Source organism: Dermacentor variabilis, chromosome 6, assembly GCF_050947875.1.
Source record: "Dermacentor variabilis isolate Ectoservices chromosome 6, ASM5094787v1, whole genome shotgun sequence".
Classification (NCBI taxonomy): domain Eukaryota; kingdom Metazoa; phylum Arthropoda; class Arachnida; order Ixodida; family Ixodidae; genus Dermacentor; species Dermacentor variabilis.
Genome location: NC_134573.1, coordinates 167,616,320 through 167,637,576, shown reverse-complemented (window position 1 = coordinate 167,637,576; position 21,257 = coordinate 167,616,320). Strand labels below are relative to the sequence as shown.

General features: G+C 46.1%; 1 protein-coding gene across 1 annotated transcript in view; it reads left to right on the top strand.

Annotated features, from left to right (window-relative positions):
• The window catches only part of LOC142586357 (uncharacterized), a 220,962-nt gene that overhangs the window by 191,846 nt on the left and 7,859 nt on the right, over positions 1 to 21,257 (top strand). The window contains exons 7-10 of the mRNA XM_075697607.1: positions 8,261 to 8,371; positions 11,034 to 11,221; positions 15,508 to 15,668; positions 18,169 to 18,211. Of these exons, the coding sequence (XP_075553722.1) occupies positions 8,261 to 8,371; positions 11,034 to 11,221; positions 15,508 to 15,668; positions 18,169 to 18,211 (503 nt within the window). The remainder of the gene's footprint in view (positions 1 to 8,260; positions 8,372 to 11,033; positions 11,222 to 15,507; positions 15,669 to 18,168; positions 18,212 to 21,257) is intronic.

Sequence of the window (21,257 nt, the reverse complement as noted above, 5' to 3'; positions counted from 1 at the left end):
TTAAAAATCAACACGTTCGAATGGAGCCGCGCAGACTGGGGGACATTCATTCGGGAACACAAAAACGTCCGGTGACAAAAAGATTTCCCCCGCCACAATAGACGGACGACACAAAGTGCCCATCACCGATTCCCTTTCTTTACTTTCGTTTTCTTTTCTTTATATATATAAATATATATATATATATTGTGTATGTCTCTTCTCATTGTGGCAGTAGTAGGGGCCTGATGGCACAACGAAATCATTATGTCCCGCTTTCGGCGTCGCGGAGGTCCTTGGGGCTTGCTGGCTTCCCTGAAATCCAGCACTGATGTCGTTTCCTTCTTTATTTATTCACATCGTCGTCGACCACGAAGTTGCGAATGTTTGTGCTGGCAACGACACATGCAAAATTTGGAGGCGGAAACGCAAAAGAGTCCTGGACACCATGAGCGCGAGAATAAATTAAGGCTATTCCGTAATTTTTTTCTTTCTTGTTTTTAACCATTCAACGCTCCTTTTCACTTTTTTTTTATCTTTAAAGGAAAGCATTCGAGTTGCCAAAAATATATACAAATTTAAATGCGGTGCCGTGTCACGACAGGATGCAGTTTGCTTTCCACCGCATGATTTCAGCGTACTGTGTGCTCCGAAGGGCAGCCGCCGCACGACAGAGAATCGTCCGGGCGGACTTGTTTTGTCGCAACACAATCCGGATTTATTATCCCTTCTTTCTTTTCGCAGCGACATTTATGTGCTGTGCAAGACAAACACGAAAGCCTGAATTTGAAAAGATAACGTGTAGAAAAAATGTTTCTGTGCGTGTGCTTGTGTGCGCGTGCGTGCGGTTTGGTAAGTTGTGACTATACAAGGCTCTAGTAGAGTACGATTTGTCACATATTGTATTTCGACCCCGTAACAAGACAATATAGATCTAAAACACTATTAGTTTCGAAGGACAACCCATAGACCACGTTACCTCGCACAAATTCCTTGGGGTTTTCTTTCGCGAATACTTGGAGTGGTTTGTCCACATCGGCTACTCACGGACGAACGTCTCCCGAGCTATTGGTATAATTATCACGTTATGTCGCTTATTTTCGGTATGGCTAAAAAAGCAAATTTACTACCCGATCCATTCGTGCCTTCATTGTTGCCTTCTTGTAAGGGGGACCCTGACCAAATACTGACCTAAGCTACATACATCTGTTACAAAAGAGAGCTTTGCATTTGATTGAAGCATGAACTACGTATACATGCCCAAGTCTCTACCCTTGAATCAGTGTATTTTCGCTCACATACAGCTCCGCTGTTTAGAAGACATAAACTACAAATAACTAACAATAACAGGTATAAAATATTCCCGACGGTTGTGTACCACGAGGATAAATTTAATCCAAGTGAACGTCCTCAGTAGTTCCTCTGGAAGGATCACGGCCACAATCTGCGACGGAACATTTACGAAAAGGATAGACTTCGTGCCAGCAACGTCGTGCAGAAATTAGCATATTAAATTGCAGACTTCCTAAACCAACACAATTCGGTAATCAAGGTAATTGATTAAAGTGCCTCTATTGGCATTTTAAAAAATGCAAGCATATTTATTAACAACTCAAAGCTAACTTCACAATATGTCTACTGCTTCTTTATTCATACATATGTCGCGTTTGTATCGCTTTTTTTTTTCTTTGCAGTCCAAAGTTGTGTATGGGGTTATTTTCATTTCCATGATGTTTTCATGCGTAAACCATTTGTATATATTTTTGCATCTCATCGGTTTACTTCTAGTATCTATTTCGCCATGTGTTCTTTTTTCTGGTATCTGCGTAAATTTTGTTTCGTTTTATTCAATGTTGAGAGGTGTGTAAATGAAGAAAAGGGAGGGTTGGAGCAGAGGGGCTACTTCAGGCTTTCTGAGGCTTTCTGAGCCTTTGCGCCAGTTTCCTACGTGACTATGCACTTTGGTTGACTGAAATAAAGATGAAATGAAAACGACAATTATTATGCATAGTGTACGGGTGCGCTCGGGCGCCTGTGCATTTACGTGCACACAGCACCAACTCGCAGGCTTCCCGCGCCCACATGCTTTGCGCACTCTGGCACGCACTCGCGCGCTGATGTGTCGGTGCCATAATGTGCGCGTACTCGAATTGAAAAAGCGGGAGCCTGCATTTGCCGATCAAATGGTTAAACAGGAAGGCATCGAAACTCGTAGAAATCCGGGGGGAAGAAATCGATTTCTGATGGGGCCTGCCGCCGGCCAAGGACAACTCTCGCGCCGGACGAGACGCCGGGAAGGATAGATACTCCGGGCCAATTTTGGTCCGCTCAGCGGCCGAACAAAACGACCACCCCTCCATCACCCCCCCCCCTTCCCCGCCCCCATCGATCGTTGCACAGAGACTGCCAACGACGCCTCTTATGAACGGGCGGACCCATTACGACACCCGAGCTGTTGTCGCTTCTTTTTTTTCTTTCTCTCTCTCCTTTTGGCCACCCCTAGGATCCGGCTTGGCTCGATACGTGAGCGGGCTACCATAGGTCTTCCCTCCCCTCTCTTTGCCGATTGGAGCTGACTTTTGAGCAGCCGCCTGATCATTAATTGTCGCGTACATTTCGGCCAGGGTTGGAGAAATACTGGCAAGAGGAAAAGAAAAGAAAAGCAGAGTGGTGGGGGAATGTTGCTTGCGCTGGCAATAATACATTGCTGTTGACCAGCGCGTGGACTGCGATAGGATCTTATAAAGAATACCGTGTCTACGCGTGCATAGCCATGCCACATCTCACCAGCTGCGTGCAGTGTAACGATAGCTGTATGTCGAGTCAGCCGGCCAGAAATCTTGGGTTATGGAAGCACGCTAACAACATTAACGAGAAAGTCTTCCAGAAGCCACTTGGCTGATCATCGTGTGAAGCTATAGGTGCCGCTTTCCATCATTTAACAACGCAGGTGTCTTGCTGCGGCATAGCAGTAAGCTTACGTTAGATAAAGAAATAAGTTGATCTCAAATGATTGTATCGGTTCCCTCGATTGCTAAGGAATAGTTGACCTTCTGGAAGGCATGTGAATAGCGCTGTTGTCTGCTTCACATTCATTCTTGGTCTTGTTATATGCGTACACGTGAGTTTTGTTGATGGCTGTTTGCAACTATTCATTTGGACATGGTTTTCATAATTTCGGCTGTGTGTGGCGCCGAATGTCGGTGCTCTTATTTTGTGTGCTACTTGGCGCTGAAGACACCACGAGTTTTCAATTTTTCACATTAGGACCGGAAGAAGGGCTCCTACACTTTATGTCTTTGATCGCTGGACACCGAATAACTGTAATCTTCACGGAAAGATTGCTATCGGACAATGGGCGAGCCCTTCTCCTCCTTTCTGTGGAACAGGCAGCCAGCTCTCGTCACTCATTGGCAGACACGAGCGCTAGAATTCACTGCACTGCTCGGAGTTTGTGAGACAGGGTACGGGCCCCCACCTCCTTACAGTGAATAAGGCTTGCGTAGGGGCTGCTTGGGACGGCATTGTTGGGCTGACGACGCACTGGGCTGACGACGCACTGGCGCAAAACAACACGCGACGTTCTTTAACCGCTTTTTTTTCGTCTTTTTTTTTCTGACATCACAAGGGTTGGGTTGTTTGATAAATTGAGCCATCAACTATTCAACACCGGTTAATACACTGCTATAATAGCAGCTATCACTATTGTGTAAACTGCATCTATAAGGACGTCTCAAGTCGACAAAATTATCCGGCAATACATCGCTCCGGTATGCCCGTATAATTATTGAATAGTAATATTGCAAAACTAATAAGAAACATGTAATGGCTGCACTTAGGCTGCACTTAGGCCGCAAAAATAATACATTCGTCCGCTTTAGACGCTTTAACCGTTAGTCTTTACTAGATTACCATATCTGTTCCTGGTAAGTTGCAAAACCTTAAGCTTGGTGCGGAAGTTGCTTTATCATTTGGCGTTTTACGGTATCTTCCTTTCTTTTACATTTGAGAGCCTATACATCAAAGACCTACCTGAATGCCGTTAAAAGTTGTTGGTAATTTCATGCCTGGCGAATTTCATTCAATAATTCTGTCCAGCGGTTGCTGAACGAGCGTATCCACTTTCCCGACGTGCGTTTCAAACGCAAAATCGGAACTGGTTCTCAAATAGTAACTTCGCTTAAAATAACGCTTGCTTAACATACGAAAACCTAAATAGCTAACGTCACCGATCGGGCATCCCCTATACGTTGATCTCGGGCTGCTCGTGCATGCATGTCATACCAGAAATAATCACGTCATCGAAACTCCCAGCGTGTCATTGCGGGTTGGGATACAGCTAAGACGCTTCGATTTATTGCGGTATGCCATTGGCGCCGCCGGCGTAGCTCTGCCGTGCTGTTTCCAGCAACCGTAAGTTGACGCCCAGCCATTTACATGCAAATGAACGACCGCCGATCTGCGTAACCTTGGTACGTTAGGTTTTTAATGGTAAAGCCGGGCGCCGAAGTTTACGGGGCACGACATTTCGTCCACGAATGTGAATGTTTGCTCTGTTGAGCCATGGCGCTTCTAATTTAATGGATTACGGTGTCGGTTCAGAAGGCTACTGCACAATAAACTTTTGATTCGAGCCTATATATGTCCACGGTTCACGGGAAGGTTATCTTTCTCGCAAGTCCTTGTTTCGTAATCTCCCGTGGCCGGCTGTACCGTATAAGCTGCTTCGATACGACGTTCTTGCCAATAGGAAGCCAGGTCATGCGCATATATATTAGGAAATACCCTCGAGTTCTGTTGGATTGAATATATCTCTTGCGAAATTTCCTTATATGAAACAATGCTTGGTTACTTACCTACACATACAACAGTACAGCACTTAAATTCGACCGCTCGGTATCGCACATTTTGCTAGATTCTTGTATTTTTTTTCTTCTCTCTTGTTTACATTCTTGCGACAATTTTTTTTCACCCGGCATCGCACTGATCAGGCTTTTTTTCCTCCGTACAAAGTATGCGCTATGATTCACTCAGCCCGGAACTCACTGCGGCAGTTCTGTTTGACTACCTTGCGCAAACAGAATGACAGCGCAGCGCGCCTGTAATTTAAACTGCCGTGCAGCCGTTTTATGAAGAGCTTAAAATACCGCGGGTACCTTTTGCTAAATGCAGCAGGCTGTTACTGTGACTTTGCGATTTCATTGGAGTAACAAAATATATCCCCTACCTTTTGATCAAGTTGCCACGAATCCACTTCAACGTGCCCACGCTGCACTTTTAAAAGGAAGCTTTAGCTCGGGGCCTCCCGTCTAAATACATATAGGAACGGATAAATTATTTTTATCGTCAACCACATGACCGAATTTTATTAGTGCTGTTGCATTTAAAATAAAAAGTTAAGATTTAGGGATTATAAGAGGCAGATTTTCTACTTATAGCGTCAATTTTTAATAAATATTGCTTAACATTGTTAACTTAAGAGAAACCCACAAAATATCATTTTCACAGTTCTGTAAATCAGCAATGAAAAACGATATCTCAGTTCTGTAGATTGCACTTAATATTACATCTAAAGCGCACAAGATTTCTGCGTTCACCCTTCTAAATTATAGTACTAATTCTTGGGCAGGACTTTTGCAAAATCTCTGTAAACATTGTAACAAGATCACGTAAGTAGTAAACCTACATTTCAAAATTGTCCGCTTTAGGTGCTGTAACCAGCGCAGTTTACAGAACTGTGATGTTTGTGTTTGGTGCGGAGTCACGGATTGTCACGGATTTGTGAACTTAGTGCGTCTGGTGCCGACTCTAGGCAATTTCTGTAAAAAAGAAACGGCATGCCCTAGATCAGTAAAACGCTTCATTTTGTCGGCAGAATTTGCCTTCTCGCTCAATCCAACAAACTTCATTCAAATCGGTCCAGCGGTTGTGCCATAAAAGCATTTCTGTGTTTTAGTGTATTCGAGTAGGGAAATCGCGGTTGGCCCCGAGCTAAAGCTCTAGCTCGGGTGCTCTTATCTAAATACACGTAAAAGTATAATTCGTATTTCTCGGCAACCACAGCACCAAATTTTACGAGGTTTATTGCATTTAAAAAGAAAAACTTAAAATCTAGTGACTGTTGGTTTCGAATTTTTGAGTTAGGTGGTAAATTTTGTATTAAAAAATGGCGAAAATCGAAAATTTTCAAAAGACGAAGCTATGAAGTTTACAGCTCTGTAACTCTACAACATAAATGATAACACAACTATGTGAATTGCATCTAATAGCACATCTAAATCGGACAAAATTGATATGTTACACATAAATATCAAAACAATTGAGTAATGGGGAAATACAGCTTTTGCAGTACCCTTGTAAACAACGTAACGAATCCACGTAAGATGTAAAATGACATATCAAATTTGTCCACTTTGAATGATCTAATGGATGCCTCTTACAGTACTGCGATATCTGTTCTTGACGCAGAGCTATGAATTTGTAAACTTCGTGCTTCTATTCTTTTTTTCGAACTGTCACATATTTGAAAATCATTTAAACAAAATTTAAACCCTAAACCGAAATTCCGCTTTCAACAGTCACTAGAATATAACTTTTTCTCTCAACTGCCACAAATTTCATTGAAATCGGTCTAGGGGTTATCTCAGGAAAAGGTTTTTTGCGTTTTACATGCATTTGAATAGGCCGCGTCGGAGTTGGGCCCGAGCTAAAGCTTCCTCTTAAGTGGCTTTCGAAAACACATCTCTTGTTTCTCTGGTCTTTTCCCCGAGCCGCCTCTCTGTTGTGTCATGTCTTGTAGAGGGCGGTGCTACGTCAGTCACTGTCAGTTCCAGCAACACCGACAGTGATGTTGTACTCCTCGAGAAAGGGCAGGTTTCTAAACGAGCTCGTTACTGCGAAGGCCTGACACGAGCACAGGCTCTCCACCGCATTACTCACGCATCGCCATCGACTTAAAAGCTAAAATGAACAAAAAGAAGAAAGACGCACACACACCCGCAGCAATGCGACGCCTGCACCTTAAAAGAATGTGGTCATCAATACCGAAATCGTGTTCCCGAAATGGATGAACTCGTGTACACTAAGCGCCCGCAACGCTGGAAAATTTAGCGATTCGACGAATGATACGCCGCTCTAAATACCACTTTTGAAAAGCGACAGCATTTGAACTGTCCTTGCTTTCTCTTCTCTCTCTTGAAAAGTGACAATTAAGAAAGATTTTGTACGTTTTCCTGGGTCCACATTTCTTCATCTACGCACATTCCTGAGTTTTGTGCCTGGTGGTGGTAAACTTTATTGAAAAAGGGAAGGAGAAAGGGGAGGTGGCTGAGGGATCAGGCTCAAGTAAGGCCCTGGGTCTCAACAACGCTATAGTAGTGGCTTCATTGTTATATTATGAATTTCTCCAAATTTCGTTTATTCGTAGATGTGCCTTCTTGAGCAATAAACATTAAAAAGTAGTAACATCCTTAAGTTCGGCTTTACAATATAACCATTTCCTGTTCATCAGCAGTAGTCTAGCCCCGAGCAGGCACTGCCAGACTTTGTAACGTCACACGTATCCGGGACGAAAAAAAATGTGAGGTGACTTTCAGCGCGCGGTCCTTCTTTCATTTTTTTCTGCTTTTAAGCGAAGCTTTATTTTCCTCTTCTACAAATTTTGTGTGGGTTTTCGCTGCTGAGTGCTGTCTTTCCGAGTATACAGCGACTTGGGGCGCTCGATGTCTGCCGCTGTGTATTTGCCCGAATAGACATCTTTGGGCACTAGGTGTGTCCAACTGGGCACGTGTCACTGGACGCGTGAACATACTTGGCCAATCCCCTATAATTGGTATGTACCACTGACCCTGTGGCCCGATTAGACAACGGAACAAGAGGCGTGAAGTCAACAAGGCGGCAACAGAAAATTAATCAATTCGGCTACAGAAGCAGCCCCAATGTGGAGAAAACTCCAGGGAACAAAAATGACCACAGCGTGCATTGAGCGCGACGAGCTGAACTATGCGGAATTGAAGTGAAGACGACTCAGTAAGCATCGAGGAAATTCGCCGATTCACACATGTGTGTAAAAGCTGCCGATCGTTTCTTTTTGTGTGTGTGTGTTTTCACTTCTTTCTTCTTTCCTTTTTTGTCTTGTCTGTCACAGGAAGCCTCTGCTTGCGGCAAATTTATTTCAGCATCTGGATGTTAATTCTAGAAAACAATGAGCCATGGCTTAACTTGATAGTCCCGTTTAGTGTACATTTTAACGAAGGTGTATTTTTCCATCTTCTCCTTTCAGGAACGCCTGCACAGTCATGCGGCTTGGAGGTGGGAGACATCATCATCAGCATAAACGGCATCAGCGTGCTGGAAGCGAGTCACTCCGAGGTGGTTCGGATAGCTCACGCAGGTAAGGGCGTACCTATACCCACCAGCACCCCCAACTAAAGAAAGAGGGAAAAGAAAGTCACCCGCAATTCTTCAGATAAAAAATTCTCGGACATTCTGTCCTTAGTGTAGGGGCGTGCAAACATCAAAATTTTCGGATATGAATCGAGCACGAAGCAATTACGAGTGGAATACGGGTCTCTTGAATATTGAATAATTATATGCAAGTACAGTTATTTTGAACTTCTTTTACTTTTACGTGTTGTATCGTTGCAGTTATGCCGCAATAAACAATTAAAAATGAAGATTAGCGAGCGATTACAATGAAATTGCGTATATTTTGAACCTTGTTATTTCGAAAACTTGGTGCTATCTACAATCTGGTCCCCCCATCCTGTGTATTATTATGCTGCGTCAAACCACCGTTACCTCAGAGGCATTTGACCCTGCGCCAGATGTCGCTCGGCGCATTTGTCCTCAAGTGATGAGCGCAGGAGAGTCGGTGTTGCTGCGTGGGTAAAGACAAATGAGCCAGACAAAAAGCTGCGCTAACGTCCAAGCCCGAGGAGCTGGTGGTGCACAGTTTTGCGATGGCCAAAGCTTAGAAGAGAACCGCGGGAACGCGGGCCTTTTCTTTTTTTCTATTCCACACATTTCGCACCGCACGGACGCAGGGCTCGGCATGTGCGGAAAGCACCTTCGTTTTGTTTTTCCTTCAGTGCGAGACGTCCGAATGACTCGCCGTCTTCGAAATACCGAATTTGCAAGATTATAACGCGACCACGAATACGATGCGGTGCGCGAACATGGGGCACACAGACAGATACCTTCGATTGCTGAAAGCAGGATATTATAACTAGGCACATGGCAATGCAACTTGTGCTCGTTCGCTCAAGAAACCATGCCGTGTATGTCTATGTTCGTGTTCATGTTCTCGTGTTACGCGTCTTGTTTGCGCTACACGCACGCCCGCGTGCAAAAGTGTACGGACCACTGGCTCGCCGAATAAATTTAATTTATTCGTATTTGAGGCGCACAAACTGCAACTTACGAGTACGCTTGAAAGCTCGCGACGCCAAGCTCGCACCGCAGTCCTGAATTCCAAGTTGCACTCGTAGGCAGTGAATAATATCGGCTTTATTGCGGCTCCGTATGCTTTTGCTCAAGTAAGTACGCGGACGAGCGTCGCAGTCGTAGGTCGGATGGTTGCAGCTATACTTCCTAGAAAATTCTTTTTATTGTTGTTGGGCACCTTTGTGCAATCGCTCCGTTTCTATTTCGTTGTGTCAACTTCTGCCCTCTCTGTTCATAAATCAGTGCCGCTTGCCGCCAAGGGGTAGGCTTTTTGGCATATCTTAGTTGTCTATTGGTTGAGCTTACCTTATGCGCTAAATTTCACGACCACGGGAGTTCGCTAAGTAGCACCAAATCGGGCACGCATTCGAGGGTTGTATAAAAACAAACACGAATAAACGCTTTCATCGACGTCTAGGACGTGAACTATAATCGGGAAGAAAATTGAAAGGCACATGAAAGAGCGTTATTTTGTTGTTGTTGTTGTTGTTGCATCGGATATGAAATTGCAAAAAAGAAACACGCCTATTTGAACACAGTCAAAGAACTGACTCCCAGTGCTGCGCGAAGCCACCGATGCATCGCTGATACAAATATCGTGGTTCTCGCTTATATAGTACGCCTCCATTAATTCTCGTTCCAAGGCGTTTTTGCGTCTGCCGAATATGCGGATGTTGGATAGGCTTGGTTCACTCATGCAGGAAGCACAGCGCATAGGCAAATGCGAAGTACTGTTATTCTCGACAGAAAGCTCGCCTGTCAATTCTTTGCCCTTTATATTTGGCATCTTGAACGCCGATAAACGCATGAACTATCTCAGCAACAAATAGTGATACAAGCGATCGCGACTAGCTGCTCCCGCGCAGCCGGCAATGTATTTGAGTTGTTGCGAATATTCGTATCATTATCGAAAATCCGAAAAAAAATTGTCATCGGTGAGACGAGAGATCTGAGCGCAGGGGCTGAGCGAGCGCCTGGAGACATTACGTGATTAGCTTAGGAAAAAAGCACGCTGCGCATCGTCTTGCGCACGTTAAATCTTAATTACGGAAGCTTCGCTTTGCGCAAGTTATGATTCTCCGCAAAAGCGTAGACCACACTTCTAGGCAGCTAATCGAAGCACTTCATATACGAAAGAGAGCATCTGAGTGAGTGTTAGGGACACTTATACCACGTTGTATTCTGCAAAAATGTCCTTTTTTTTTAAGGTAAAGCTGATCTCACGTTGTTACCATGGTGCGTACTGCGTACAGTCATCCAGAAAATTTTACGTCACGCGAAATCTCAGAAAAAGCTGAATATCTGCACAGCCTCACAGCGCAGCATGGTATTCGCATTTACAGCCTTTGCCAGTATATGTGAACAACTGTGACGTTCGGTTTTACTGCTGACTACTGTTAAAGGCTACTCGTAAGTCGAACGTTTCCTAAGATCCCGTGGTCCGTGAACTTTCGTGGTTGACTGCACATGCTGAAGTCTTCTATGTTGCGCGCCCGGAACCGTCATTAAACAGGTGGCGCTTGCCTGCCTGTGATCGTTCTCCGTTTCATACTTCCCCACGTTGCGCCGAGCGGAGTGTAACGCGAGAGAGGTCGCCCGGGGCTGCGCAGGCACCGAGGTGCTGGTGATGGAGCTTGCGCGCACGTGCCATGTGCTCACGCCCAAGGTGAAGGAGCACCCGCCCATCATGTGGGGCTACCTGCAGCGGCTCAGCAGCGGGGGCCGCGCCAAACGCTGGTGCCGGCGCTGGTTCGTGCTCAAGCCCGACAACCGCCTCTACTGGTACAAGAACGAACGCGTGAGTGGCCTCTCCTCTGAGCGCGCGCTTTGATCGCGCGTTTCTTTCTCGCACGTTTGCGCGGCGTAACGCCGATGACACGTTGCGGCAGTAGCGTGTGACAGTATAACTCCGTTCTGCTTCCGAGCTTGCGGGTTTGATCAAGGCCACGCGGCCACCGTTAGATGGGGGCGAAAAGCAACGGCAGTCGTCTGCTTAAATTTAGGTGCGCGATAATGAGCCCCTGGTGGTCAACTTTGATACGGAGTCCTTCAATAACGTAGTCTCTCACGCTCCGAGTGTTCCTTCAAGAGGTTGAACCCCGCAAAAAAATCGATCAATTGATCGATTAATCAATCAATATGTACAATCTCGGTAGCTTTTATGGCCATCTGTCACAGATGTCGTCATCGTGATTAACGCCATTATGTTTCCTTGGCCTGGCAAAAGAAGTTGCCAGGAACCTTGGTTTGTCACTGTTTTGGTATTGTAACCATGTAGCGAACGTGAACAGACGCAATTAAGACGGGAGGAAGAATAAAAAATTATCAATCTAACAGTTTATTGCAGCCAACTAATGCCCAGAGAGCGAGACGGCACCGAAATGGCAACAATAGCAATAAGCACACTAGTGGGCGGTCATATAATGTAAATCCCATGGCTCAACTCGGTCCGGTTTACCTTGCAATCTCTACCAGCCATTTCTCCGCCTGTACTACTCGCTGAAACAGGTCGCATTGTAGCGTGCGGTGGGCGCAGGCTGACAGGAATGAGACGGATAACTTCAAAAACGGACAGATTGTTGGGAGAATTTTGCGCCAGCATAGATCATTTCCTATATTTTAAAGCGATCAGATTCTTTTCGTGTGTTTTCTTACCATTCGTCGCACCTAGTAGCAGATGCCGGTAATAACGCCGACGCGCCGGCTGCGTTCGAGCCACTACCGAAAAGCAAAACGAACGAAATATAAATATTGTCGTTACGAGTGCGGCTTCTTCCGTATAGCAGCATACAGTAGTGGCGCTTACAGCCCTGTCACGAGTTAACAAATAGAATGTGGCATGTAATAATCGCTCCTCTATCTCCTGTTCAGCCGTCAACGCGCATTCTGATAAAGCGTCCTCTTCACAGCACGGAGCAAACTTCAGGCCTCTGATAATGCACAATGCAGAGAACTATTGGAAGGCGTTTCGCAGTGCCATAGGTAAGCACAATAAGCGGATATTGACTCAACATTATTTTCGCGGACAATGCACTCATTCACACTCATGCAGACGGACGCTAGCCGGCACTCGCTCACGTTCCCATACTCGCACCCACTTGTACTCAGCAAAACACGCTCGCATTTATTAGTCGCACTTAGGGTGGCAAACTGGATAAAGTCTACTTAACCTCCCTGCCTTTCTTTCTTTCCTATCTCTCTCTCTCTCTCTCTCTCTCTTTACCGGCACTTCCCCGCGCTCATGCTCGCGTCTACTCCACTTTCCGACACACATACTCACGTCCACTAACGCACTTTCGCTGAGTCACTCATCCACGGCGGCCGCATTTCGATGGGGGCGACATGCGAAAACACCCGTGTGCTTAGATTTAGGTGCACGTTAAAGAACCCCAGGTGGTCAAAATTTCCGGAGTCCTCCACTACGGCGTGCCTCATAATCAGAAAGTGGTTTTGGCACGTAAAACCCCAAATATTATTATTATGAGTCACCCACGTTCATATACTACATCACCGTCGCTGACATTCGTTGGTACTTACGTTTACCAGCACTCACTACTGTTCATGTCCATGTCCACTCACACCCTTCGTCATTCATTAACGCTCTCGGCTGTGAAATGAGTGTGCAGCGAGTCAGTGTTCTCGTGAGCATCTCGACCTGCGGCTCGCACAGGTGCACGAAGCGTCGGCAGGCGGTCGCGGTTGAAGACGGGGCAGCCTAACGAAACTTCGACGTGCGTTCTAAACCCGCTTTGGTTTGATTCAATTCTCGTTTTCTTGAAATTGTTTCTCGCCGTAATTAGATTCGCCTGCGTGTTCTGAACATTCTCTCGCTACACTCTAAAAAAAAGTTTGCACCTTTCGGAGTGTATATATACCACACAACAATAATCGTCATCTGCCTTGCTTGCGTTTCCTTTCTTGAAAACGCCGCGCCCACTACTTTCCTGACGGGAATGCTATGTCGTGCTGACAACGCGCATGCCGTTCGTTACTGAAAAGGACCGGGCTCGCCGCGTTAAAGAAACGAAATGCGGACAAGACAGAAGACGATTATTGTTGTGTGGCAAAAGGGTGTAATTTTGTGGCAAAAGAGTGTATGACACGAGTGATGTTCTGAAGCTTGCACTGGTCAACTCGTCAATGCAGGGTGCGCTTCCTCGTTGAGTTCTCAAGTGCAGCGCGTATACGTATTTCTATTTCAACGCCGTCACTTCTGCACTTGGAGCCTGATGTGTTACCAGGAATGAGAGGGCGCCCGATTGAACCAGACGGTGTCACGTGACGAAGATGTTAGCGGCAAACGCTAATCGAGCGAGTACGTACTCACTGGAAGCGCAGCACACGATGGGACTATAAAACAGCGCCCTTGTGGCTTGTATAACGGGTCAGTACGTAAGAACTGGCTAAGTAGTAACTCCCTGCTTCCGGACTCGTTAGAACCAACTGGCTGGTCGCCGGTGCTGCAAATGCTCCACAGATCGCTTACGCTTCCGTGCGTGTGTTCATAGAGAGCTATAGAGAAGTGTCATCTGTGCTGCACCCACTGTTCTTGTTTTCTTTATTTTGCTCGTTTTCCGTTCAGTGCGGCTCACTTTCGCGCTTGCTGACCCTCCTCGTCGTTCTCGCCGATGGGACAAGCCGTTCAATACATGGCATCCCTAGGCGCCACTAACGAGCTCATTTAGCGGTTATGCTAATGATCCGTAATAAATGCGAGACCAGATTCGGGACTCTATAGCTTGAGCGAATCGAGTGCTGCGAAGTGCAAAACGAGAAAGAAGCAGCCGCTACCGTGCTGCCGTTACTTTGCAGGTAGCGTGACACTGGCCGATTCCCGGACCACGCGCTTGTTCTGTTTTGTACTTTGCTTGAACTTTAGATCGTGCACAATGTGTAAAAAACCTGGAACGAATTGATCAACAGTCTCTAAGTGACACTCCGGCTCTCGGGTCGAGATGCACACGCAGCTGAAACCAGTACACGACCACGTGGCCGCAACCTACGAGACAGTAATAGCCCATCCGTAGCCCACCTGCCCAGTTCCTCGGCCTCAGCTAATGCGACAGCTACGTAAGCCTGTTCTAGAGGTTTACTGCTCGCCTGCGCGCCTCGCCGTGGCGCTTTGCTTTCGCAAAAGAAGAGAAACGGCAATACGTGTGTTTCCAGAAGTACCGTGGGGCGCGTCCCGTGATTTTAACACAAATCCGTTTTTCGGGTTGCCCCATGTAACACGGAGCAAGTTTTGAAGAAAAGCGAAGTCCTCTGTGCGCGCGAAGCCAACTAGGTGTTCTTAGTGACTTCTTGGGGAAGCCTTCAGTATTTTCAGTGTTCTTATAAATAAGGCAATCAGCAAAGATTAATTATTGCAAACCATTTATTCGTTGATTTAATGACCACAATGTCAATGGAATTCTTGCAAAGCGCATTTGAAAGTGCGTCATGAAGACAACTAGGAAACTGTTGTCATATCTCAGAAGTAGTGGTAAGCCCGACATCTTCTCTCTGAATTTGCCAGTGCTAAATGCCCATGTCCGCACTCTCTTCAAATCAAACTATGGGGCTTAACGTTTTAAAGCAGCAGACCGGTATTGAGTAACCCCGTGGTTTAAGGCTCGGTGTTCATTTACATCATCTGTGGTTCTTTAGTGGGCACCTATTTAAGTACAAGAGCCTTTTTTCGCCTTCCGCGCGCGATCCTATCGGACTCTGGCCTTTGCGGTCACGAATCGAACCAACGACCTCGGGCTCTAGCGGCATAATGTCATAATCACTGAGCCACCGAGGTCAATCCTAACAACTTGCTGTGATTTGTCAATGCGCAACAAATGCGCAGAAAATCAGTTGAGACAACAAATGGCCGTGAAAACGAGAGTCACTAACGCATCTTTCAGGTGTGTATTTTACCCAGTATCTTAGACAGCTAGATCAACCGGTTTATTTTTATTTTATTCTCCACGCTACCTTTCTGCCCTCATTACATGTTCTCCTCGCGCCAGTGTGCTTCTGGAAGGCGCGCGTAGTCGCGCTTCGGCGCGTTTAGACGCGCGCTTGTGGTTACCACCTAACGAGTGCGCGTCCACGCAGGACTACGACGTGGTGGGCGCCGTGATGCTGGAGGCGGTGTCGGTGGGCCGCGTCGTCGAGGCCGGGGCCGAGCACGCGTTCAAGGTCGTCAAATCGCCGGGGACCACATCCAACTCCAACGCCATCTACTTCGCGGCCGACGACGAAGAGGCTGCCGGAAGGCACGTGCCTTACTTTCCCTCTTCATCTCTCACTTTCTCATTCTCTATGCATAGTCGAGCGCGGTCTCACCAACTCCGTGCAGTGCGGCGAAGGCTGCGGGTAGCGTCAACAAATCAGTAAGGAGAAGCTGCTACTCGCCTCAGAGGGTTAAGGGCTGGCCCAATGGACGCCACTATTCCTTCCGGGCTGGAAATTCTGTTTAAAGAACAGTAACTAATATTGTTCCAGCGCACTGCCAGAGACGAAGCTGAGGGCAGTGCTGAGGATGACGGTACTGCCTGATTCGCGCGGAACTGCCTTCCTACTGGTACGGAAGTGAACGCGTTGTAAATAGCCTGTAAATATATTTTGTATCTCAGCCTTCCCCGTAATATTTTGGTGGAGATGCCCGTAACTATATTAGGGCAGGAGCAAACATGTGATGGTCCATTAGTAGACTGGGGTAAATAGATAGAAAGACAGCGACAAAATAGATAGTGTTCGTGTCGCCATGTTATCTTCCGGCCTCTTACCTCACATATATTAATTAAACTGTATTAGTAAATTACCTTTCTGCAATGTAATAACAGCCACTCTCGCCGTAACGCTCGATAAAACAGAAAAGGCGCAAGAACGAAAGACGACTAGCAGCGCCTCCTTGAGGTTCCCGCACCAGCTATAGCCGTGACGTCATAGGTTATGAAAGCGTCTGTTTAAATCTAGGGAACTGTGTATCACCAATTAAAGGCTACACTGCATTTTAAAGGTCTCGAAGACTCAATCTGACCAGCTTAGATTACTCTTCCTGCGCCAAGACGACCGATAGCCTGGTTTGAAACACGTGACATTAACACGCATAGCGGCTGTGTGGTTCTAAAGTTCTTAACGCGATGTTTTAAATTCTAAAATTTCTAAAAATTCTAAAAATTGTAACGACCGGCCCTTACTTCCGCCGCTGAAAATGAGCCTTCTTTTCTCTTCAAATGACGCAATAATAAGTTCTTCGGGGAATCGATTAACCAGTCTAGAGCGTTGCTCCTCATTGCCCCTGAGCTCCTTTTAGCCTTTAGCCAACGGGAGCGTTTCGCGGCGGGCAACGAATCGGCCGTTGCTGTGATTCTAGCTCCTGTCTGACGCGGCTCCTAGCATCGGTCCAGCACTGCGCGGTCTTAGGTGACCCAAAGTCCGCTTCCCACCTTTCCTTACTAACCCACTCTAGCTTCGGTTTCCTCTCTGGTTTCCTCTCTGGTTTCCCCACTGGTTTCTCCTCTGGTTTCCTGTCTTGGTACTCAAACAGCGAACCGACCTTGCCTAAAACAAATGCGCCCATCTCTCCTCCTCACGATGCCCCTATTCTACGTCAATTTCCGCCTTTTACCCCTTGTTGCCAGAGCCAGTTCATCTCTGTCGCTCCGTTTCCGGCCTTGGTATGCGGGAAAAAAATAAGAACGAGTACCTCGAGAAGGATTTCCATTTATTGTATTTACAATGTTCACTGCCCTCACTGGTCGTTTCCTACTGCTTTTGCGTTCCTCCGACACCCCCCCCCCCCCTTATTTCCTTCTTTTTTACTTCCTACTTTGAGGCTCGCCCTCGTTTTTCATGGTGGAAGAGGAAGTAAACCAATAAGGAACTGAGAGCTCCCTCGTTTTGTTTCTTTCTGGTTTGCGTTTCAGCCCACAACCTCATTTATTCCAAGAAAAACTGCGTTTCCCCTTCGTTACGCCTCCCAGCGCAGTGAAACTCCACTGCCTTCCATACACTTACCTTGCTTCTTTTGTGTGTGTGTGTACCCTTGCGCGACCTTTATGGAAGCTACGATTATATATATATATATATATATATATATATATATATATATATATATATATATATGATGAAGCTTAAGGAGACCTTTCTGGACCCTAGGTTGGCTCTTGGTCTACAGCAACACCGAAAATCTTAAAACTCGAAACAGTGTTGCTTCTTTGTTTTTTTCTCTTTTTTTTGTTAGCGTGAAGTTTTCGTTGAATTTGCTCTAAGTCTTCGACTAAGTCCGAGGGCGGAAAGGAGGGAGCGAAGACATAGATCTATTCGGCACGATGCACTGGCTAGATTGCGGAAGTTCGCCAAATTTCATGAAAATCAGGTCACGCTATCCAGTTTGGAATCCGCCCATCGTAATGTCATTTGATATTAAAATTGTGATGAGCCCTTCTTCCTTTCTTTTCTTCTTTTTTTTTTTGCATGTTACTAGCCATCAGTCTTTACGCTCGGAAAATGTTCGTGGTCACACCAACGAAGATCATTCATTTTATGAACTTACCAACTGTACGTCGCCGCCGGTCCGCTTATTTGCGCTCTCCGTCTCGCTACATACATATAGGTCCAGATAGCTATAGATATAGATAGATATAGATAGATATAGATAGATGATTGCAACAACTCGATCCATCGCTATATAGGCCCTACGTTTCTCTCGGCCTCTCTCACTTTCTTTTTTCTGCAGACCGTGTTTTACAATATGCGCTCTTTCTGCAGATGGATCAGTGCCTTGAACCAAGTCGCCTGCATCGCATCAAGGGTGAGTCTAAAGATTAATGCTTAAATCATGTCAGGCTAATAAATGTCTACTCGTCCGTCATACTCGATGTGTTTAGAAAACTCTTCGGACGTGGCAGTGCCGCTGAAATTATCGATAACTCCGGTGTTTGGCTCCTCTACTATGGCGCCATCAATTACCTTACCTCCATCCAGCTGAAGCTATGTTATGCTTTTATCTCGGACAAGGAATACCTCATTCTTTGGGTCCGGGGAATCATTCTATATGCTATACGCTAATAACGCCGAAAGACGTTCCATGTTTCGAGGTCTAAATTATCGGGCGAGTGAACCGCTATCTTATCCGCCGCACGAACGATGACTTGCGAAGCTTTTATCAAAATTAAAACGTTGTGTCGATGTTCGCTTTCGCGAAAATGGCATATCGTTCCTGAAACAAAACAAAAATTACGTGCAGAATCTCCTGTGGGAGTTACCTAAACGACGCGTAAGCATTTGCTGTGAATGAACTGCTGTTCTGTATTTCATATAATGGCGAGAAACACCGCGAAAGAATCGTGAAACAGAGAAGCGTGATTGTAACAACTAAGTGTCGATTGAGACCAGCATAAGACGACGAGGAAGAGGCGAGTAGTAGCAAGATTCACCCATGGTATGTGATGGTGCGTTTGGATGATGCCGCTGCTTCGTGGAAGATGATCACTGGCCGAAGCGTGCTGTAATGCTTGACATAATTGAGCAGTGTCCCGTTTTGTGGACCTCGTACATAGGCGTAGTCGATGACGCTGCCTCCTCTCGATGCGATCAACTGCGATCAACCGTACTTCGGCGGCGGCTACGCATGGCGCGGGCCCTATCATGAAAGCGATCTGCGATGGGGGCAAAGGGCGCCGAGTGCTGATAGCTTCGCATGTGCTGTGTTCTCGTCGCTTCGTGCGCATTGAAGCGAGAGGCAGCACGAAGATCACTCCGCTCGCTGTTGCAGGCCCTATCTTGAAAGCGATCTTGTCTTACGTGACAGACGGATAGACGAACATACCAGTTTCCTCGTTGAGTAGGCACAGAAATGCTTACGCATTTAGAAGTGCCTTGTCAAAAATGACCCAATTTTGGCTTCACTGGAACAACCCGTCAATCTTTGTCTTAAGACATTCAAATCTTCGTGTTAGACGTACATGTATACGACGTCATGATTAAGCCTCAGACAGTCTTGCTCGGTCAGTCCACGCGTATTGAAGTAGTACCCGTAGTACTGGGATGTTCTGTTCCGTCCTTAACCGTACGTTGAGTTCTTACAGAACAGTGCATCGTGGCAGTCGTTTCTTCAAGGTTTCAACCTTATTCATGTTGCTCCTGCTTCCAAGCGGCCATTACATCTATTCTCTTGAGGGACAGCAGCAGAATTTGAAATAAAGATGTCGGCAAATTTCGCATCCACTGTATGGTAACCACACCAAGAATATTTAATAACCATGCTGGAACGCATCCAGAACAGAGCTGCCCGATATATAACTCGGAATTTTTATCGCAAGTCCAGTACAACGCAGATCAAGCTCGATATTTCTTTACAGCCCCTAGACATCCGCCGCAAGGTTGCTTTGCTCTGTCTGTTTCACAAATATGTTCATTCCGATAAGTCATGCATATAACCATTCGAAACCCCCGCCCGTACGTCCTCAAGATTACATAATCATTTTAGTTCCAAGCGCATTTTCGGTAAAACCACTGCTTTCAATTTATCTGCTGTACCTCGTGCCATATCCCACTGGAATGGTCTTCCCGATGATATCGTCTCGATAACTGATCGTAATCTCCTTCCTCTTAATTTGCTGCTATGCTTGAACACGCTGCGCTTTGTTTTGTTTTTTTAGTTCCGCCACTGTACAGTTGTCTTAGATTTATTTTTGGGATGTTTCCATTGTACTTAACAGTTCGTTGTTACATTGCGCCCCTTACGCAATGCCCGACAGGGCCTGTAAGGTGTTTTTTAAATAAATAAAAAAAGAAAAGAAAGACCCGGAGTATGACTGCTTGTTATGGAGCGATAGTAAGCATCGCCATTGTCACGTTCCGTTCTCGCCTGCACTGCTTTTGTAGCTTCTGGAATAGACGTCATCGCTCATCATGCAAAGCTGTAGGGGCAATTCTTCCAAACGAGTGCCAACGGAAATGTTAGCCACAATTTCCAAGGGAACTTTCTGATGGGCTGTTCGCTTAAGTAATCTTATTACTGTCATCAAAGCGCGTAATGAAACTCCGACTATGATGTATAAAAAAGCAAGAGCGCAAGTACGCCGGAAAGTGAAAACCGGACAATATTCCTGACTTGAAACTATATTTTATTCCTGATGAACAGCATGGTCAGCACGGTCAGTATGTTTTAACCACTTTCAACAAAATTACCGACGATTACGTTACTTCCTAATGCGAAATTTGAGCGCAGCAAATAAGCTGTTTCACCTTTTCGATAGATTGAGGCAAAGAAATCGAGCAACACATGTATGCGCTATCACAGAATTTTTTTTTTATTTTTCACACGTATTCCTTTAACAAAGACTCCACTAACAGTTCTTGACAGTCATGAAGGAAGCTTTGTGGTCGGAGAAATAGACTGATATATGTTCGACTTGGTACACCAATGCTTGATTCTCAAAGACGAGATCTATACAAGTGCCTCGCGAGGTTGTCACAGCCGTGGGACGCGTTACGAGCGAGAGGAACGGGATGTTCTCCCGCATAAGTGTTAGGAAATTGCTGTTTGTCTTTATGTCAAGCCGCCACCGATCTGGCTCTCTGATTGCCACCGCACAGGGCGAACGGCAGCGGCAATTTCGGCTCGGGCGGTGCACATATACAGATCCGCCGCCACCGATCTGGCTCTCTGATTGCCACCGCACAGGGGTTGCATTGGAGGAGGAGCGAAGAAAGGAATTAAGTTCGAGCCGGCGCTTTGACAACCGGAGACTCGCAGGAAGAGGGGGGAGGGGGGCGGCGTGTACACCCAGCGGCAAACGATGGGGGCAGAAGCGCGCGCAGCAAGCGGACAACACGATAAAGGGAGGAGGGAA